We start from the raw sequence: 5,169 nt of genomic DNA on the forward strand, positions 1-5,169 counted from the left end.
TCTACGTACGTCGTACGTACGTACGTAAGTAGTGTTGTGTTATATATATATATATATATATATATTATATATATATGTATATATATAACTGGATATGTATGTTTAGTGAATACAACATTTTCCTATTGTTTACAGCAAAAACTTGATCAGTCCTTAGCTTGTTTGAAAAAAATAAATTTGATTTTTATAAATTTTGTTAAATCCTCACCTTTAATAACAATATTTTTGGTTAACAGTGTAAAAAATACATGTACTTGCCAGATTTCTCCAATATTGGCCCCATTGATTTCCTTTTTTTAGTTATCATTCTATCTATTTTGAGCACACATGTGCCAATTTTCTTATTCTAGTGATCATTAGCCCTTTAGGCACTGTGCCAGCTATGTGAGACATAATATTGGGCTGGGATGAGTGTTAGTGCAGAAAAAGAGAATATGGATATCAGGTGTATACCTCTAATTCTATTGTACATTTGAAAAGCTAAGAAAACAAATATAAAATTCACCAGTGCATGTAATAATTTTGACTTAAAATAAATTTTTGAAAATTTCAGGATATATGCAAACTGAATTGGTTGATTTTTCATTCATTTCTTAGAATTGCAAACTTCTTCAAGAGTAATTCTGATTCAATAACATTTTACTTTTATTATAAACAAATAAAATATAAATGAAAAATTCATGAATTATTATAAATTACATTGTATAGAAGTTTGTAAATTTTAGATTTTACTTTGAATATTTAATTTAGTTTATGTACAGTAACTGTTTGGTGATGCAAAGATCCCCAAATTCAGAGATGTGAGTCTGATTAAAGAAAAAGAAAATGCTTATTAAGAGTGTTCTATGTTTATTTTCTGTGTTCTTTTATTCCTGTTTTGCTTCTTACAGAAACAAAATTAAAAGTATGGTTCTTGAATTGCTTAATTAAATATTTGTAATGCAGATGTGTATTTATTATTAAGTTGAATTATTGAAAAATGTTCTTTTTGTTGTACATAACAGTATGTATACATGCAACATCTTGAATTAGACTTTCCATGTTTAGATTTTGAGAGATTGAAAATAATATTACTGTAGTTACCACATTTAATATTAAAGTTTATCATAATACTTGACATCAGTAACTACAGGTTAATGGCATCTTCACATCTGACTGATATTAGATGGACAGTGTGATGCTATTTTTCCTGGTCCTTGATCCTTTTATTAGCTTCCTTTATACAATTTCCAGTCAATCCTGATGTTGTCCCTTTACCAAGAATCCATGCTTTTATTGATCTATTTCTTTTCTGAATAAGTGAAAAACAACTAACATATGAAAAGAACAGTTTTTTCACTAAATCTTACATTTTATAAGTGATTCATGTTTAGACAGTATGGAACCTTCCATCTTCTTGGTACATATGAATCTAACACATATTAAAAATCTTATAGTAAAACTTGCTGGGTGACAGCAGAATGATCTTTTTTTTAAATATTTTTATAACTCATTATACTACTTATCACACAAAATAAGTATATTCTGTTTATACCTGTCAGAAAAGGAAGAAACTATAGAAAATATATCCATCTGACATTACAAAACAAATATTTTTTTTTACATATTTTGTGCTTACAGACCTGAGGTTAGATGCATATGTATTTCAAGAAAAATGTGATTTTTATCAGTTTCATGTCCAAATTGAAACTGTGTGTAACTGATAGAATAACTTTGGTTAAATTTATTTGGTTCAACTTGAAATATCATACATAATTAGAATTATTTATGTATAAATACATAAAGTGAATGGAAGTAAATATGTAACTGGTGGTAGAAGAATAAATTAGGATATTCAGTCAGTGCACAAATGATTCTATGAAAAGATTCAAATATGTGAAAATTCAGAGTTAAGTTCTAATTTTTCTATTTTTACTGTAGTTTGTCTTACCACTAAAAAAATCCAGCATTGATGTCATTGTTGGATCTGAAACCACAGCAGATGTTTTTCTTGTTAATTACATATTGTTGGCACTGGCATACTTGGCAAAGTTTCATAATGTGTGTCAGCAGTTAGTTTTCTCCTTTTCTTTTTGGTTTGTAAAAGTATTTCAGTATTAAATAATTATTGCACGTGTGTCTGCACTTGTAGTATAAAGTGCATGTTGGCAATTTAACTTTGTCCATTGATGGTGTTATGAGTTATCTACCTTGTGTTGAAATTTAACTCTCGTGCAGCCATTTCGTGATGCTTTCTTGAATACAAAGCATACATATGATGTATCACACTGCCATTTATTGAATCTGTTAGATGTTGACATGATGTAGACTGTGTTAATGAAGAGGAATTTGTTGTCATGACTTATCAAAATGTAAAAAATAAAAATTCTCTGTATGTGTTAGAGAGATTGACTTTTACTGTACAAGTTGATACAGGAAATACTTGCTGTCAAAAGTGAGCTGCTGATATTAAGAACTATTAGTGTGATCCATAAATAACTCAATTCTGAGATTTGGTTAGCTGAAAGTATGTCATGTATCTGATAGGGTTACAAAAATGTACATTCTATTCATGAATGAATTTTCTGGTTTAAGCATTATTTACACTACTGATCCACTTGTAGAGTTTCTCACCAGCATTGTCATTATATATTCATGTACATAATACAGTTGTACTAAAGTAACTGGAAATTTGTTTATACTTTCTCAAGAACCTTAAGCTTATTTCACATGGGTTCAGTTTTGTTGAACAAGTTTTATTTAATTTTTTTGTCTAGGAATGTTACCATTGAGACAATTTCTTCATCCTACAAAAAAATAAAAACAAAGTTCTCTGAAAGTGAGTACTAAAGCAAGTTCAACATCCTTTCAAAGTTTTTGCCCGATTATTCTGTTTGTTTGTTTTTTCATGTGATTGGTTAAAAAATGGATACAAAATCATCTAACAACATACATTGATTTGTCAAATGGAATATGTTCATGCCTGTACACTATACTTTAATCTCTTATGTTTGTTTTGTTCCTGTAATTTTAATTTTATTCAGTATAGTATAACTTAGGCCACTTATATGGAACTTCACTTGCAATCATTTTTATTCCAGAGGAGTGCCCAATTTTTGCATAAGGAACTACCAGTTAGGATTGCTAACCGAATTGCCTGTTTTCGAACCTTGCCCTTCATTGTTGTGTGTAATCCAACTATTATGGCTGTGGTAAGATAGGAAATTTTGTAGGATTTTTCTCTGGTTGGGATTATTTCTTCAATGAAATAAAGAGTATTATAGAATTCAAATAAAATTTAGAAAATTTACAAATTATGAATTTTAAAATGTAATTGGTAATACCCAAGGCATTGAATAAAGCAGTAATGGTTTTAGAGGCTTCAGCATTTCCATCTCCAAAATCAATATCATACACCTTGCTTTCTTCTAATCTAATTCGATTATGACCTCTCAGGGCACTCGTCCTTTTCATTACTCTTCTTTCAGCATCATTTCTTTGCTTCCAATTAATATAATTTTCTTTATTCAAGCATGAATCCAAAGGTAAGCAGCATCTACAAATGCCACAGGTGAAGCAGTCTCCTTTCTTTCTACGTTTATCTTTCTGGCAAGGCATTTTACAGATTTCACTTACGAGTATATTTTTTCAATCAAAAGAAGAAGCTTTTTTTAGATTTTATTATTGCATTACGGTGATGTAGTCCGAAACCTCCAATCCATTTTTCGGCTCAGATGTTTTTTTTCCTAAATTTGGGTCAGTTTTTCGCAACTGAGGGTCTTAAAATATCAATGAAATGTATGCATCCCAACATGTTCCTGGCTATGAAAGAAGTTCTTGTATGCTTTGTGAAGGTTTTCGATACTCCATCTGCCGCATCCATAAACCAGCATATCTGAAAATATGTGGTTGTCAATCCTTACATTCCTTGTTTGACCAGGCATTATTTGAAAGCTTTGTTAATTAACGTAATTGGTGTTGCAATCCTATGGCTGTCCACACGGAAAGTGTAATTGTGTTTTGGCAGATCTGTTACACATTCCAGAGTAGAAAACGTATTTCTCAAGGATGAAAACTTCACATTTCCAATTGCGTGCATCTGAAAAGGTATAAGCTGTTTTTGTTGGTCTGGTAGGATACTGAATTCATCGGCGAGCATCGTTTTGCATGTATGTCGTTCGAGTGAATTAGCCAAAATGCTTTGAGCAACCACGGAAATGTTTCTGCACTCAACATGTGATAGCTTGCACAAGCTTTTGGAAATGGGTTCCGTCATACATTTCTCATTAATTGTAGTTTGTTGATAAAATAAGTCTTCATTTCAAATGGATCGGATGGATACAAAAGTTGGAATAACTTATCGGTTACTTGTGTGCATATTTGAACAGCCCTCTATGTTTGTCTGGCACTTTGCAATGCATTAGCTATATATTCACCTATAGGTAAACATTCCAAAACTTCCAATATTATAGAAGCTGCTGACAAAAAGAGGCGAAACAAAAGCTGGTTTGTCAACCTACTATATTTGATTAAGATATGTCTGCTCAGTATTTGAGTCCATGATGGCAAAATTAAGCAACATGAAGTATCCTGAAGAAATTGCGGCAAATTATATTAAAGCAAGCATCGAGAAAATCTTAGATGGAAAGAAATAATGTTATTTCAGACATATGAGTACACACACAAGCATTTGAGTTTATCATCTGACAACCAGACCCATTGCTGTATGTTTGCACTTGGTGGATGATGTGATCATGTTCACAACCACAGCTTTTGCATTAAGTATAGCAAATATGTCAATTTTTTCGACACTTCAATTAGGCCAGTCTTGGTGCAGGCTGCTTCATTACTAGTGGATGATCTTGATACAACAAAGGAAGTAGAATCAATGTTAGCATCCACCCTGATTGTACAAAAGACAACATTATGGTACATGGCCCATAGGTTTAGAGCAAAAGTTCAATTTGATGCAATCAACAAAGTTAAAGAAGAAATGAAGATTGATTCATCAATGGTGATTATTGTGCTTGACCATAAGCAGAAGGTGTTACCCATGAAGTACAGGAATTGTCAAGTGGAGTACTTTGGTAAAATGTTTGTCATTGCTTGGTTCATTGAAGGTCTGATGGGTGTGTGACGATGAAGGTGTTCCTGGATTTCAGTACGAATTCATTGATTATGTGGCAGAAG

At 31.5% G+C, this 5,169-nt stretch overlaps 1 protein-coding gene across 5 annotated transcripts in view; it reads left to right on the plus strand.

The window, feature by feature from the left end:
• Positions 1 to 5,169, plus strand: part of LOC106458320 (3-methyl-2-oxobutanoate dehydrogenase [lipoamide] kinase, mitochondrial-like) — a 112,021-nt gene that overhangs the window by 89,585 nt on the left and 17,267 nt on the right. For all 5 annotated transcript variants that reach the window (XM_022384501.1, XM_022384500.1, XM_022384498.1 and 2 more), the window contains exon 5: positions 3,081 to 3,191. In XM_022384501.1, coding sequence (XP_022240209.1) covers positions 3,081 to 3,191 — 111 coding nt within the window. The remainder of the gene's footprint in view (positions 1 to 3,080; positions 3,192 to 5,169) is intronic.

This window comes from Limulus polyphemus, unplaced genomic scaffold (assembly GCF_000517525.1).
Source record: "Limulus polyphemus unplaced genomic scaffold, Limulus_polyphemus-2.1.2 Scaffold444, whole genome shotgun sequence".
Lineage (NCBI taxonomy): Eukaryota > Metazoa > Arthropoda > Merostomata > Xiphosura > Limulidae > Limulus > Limulus polyphemus.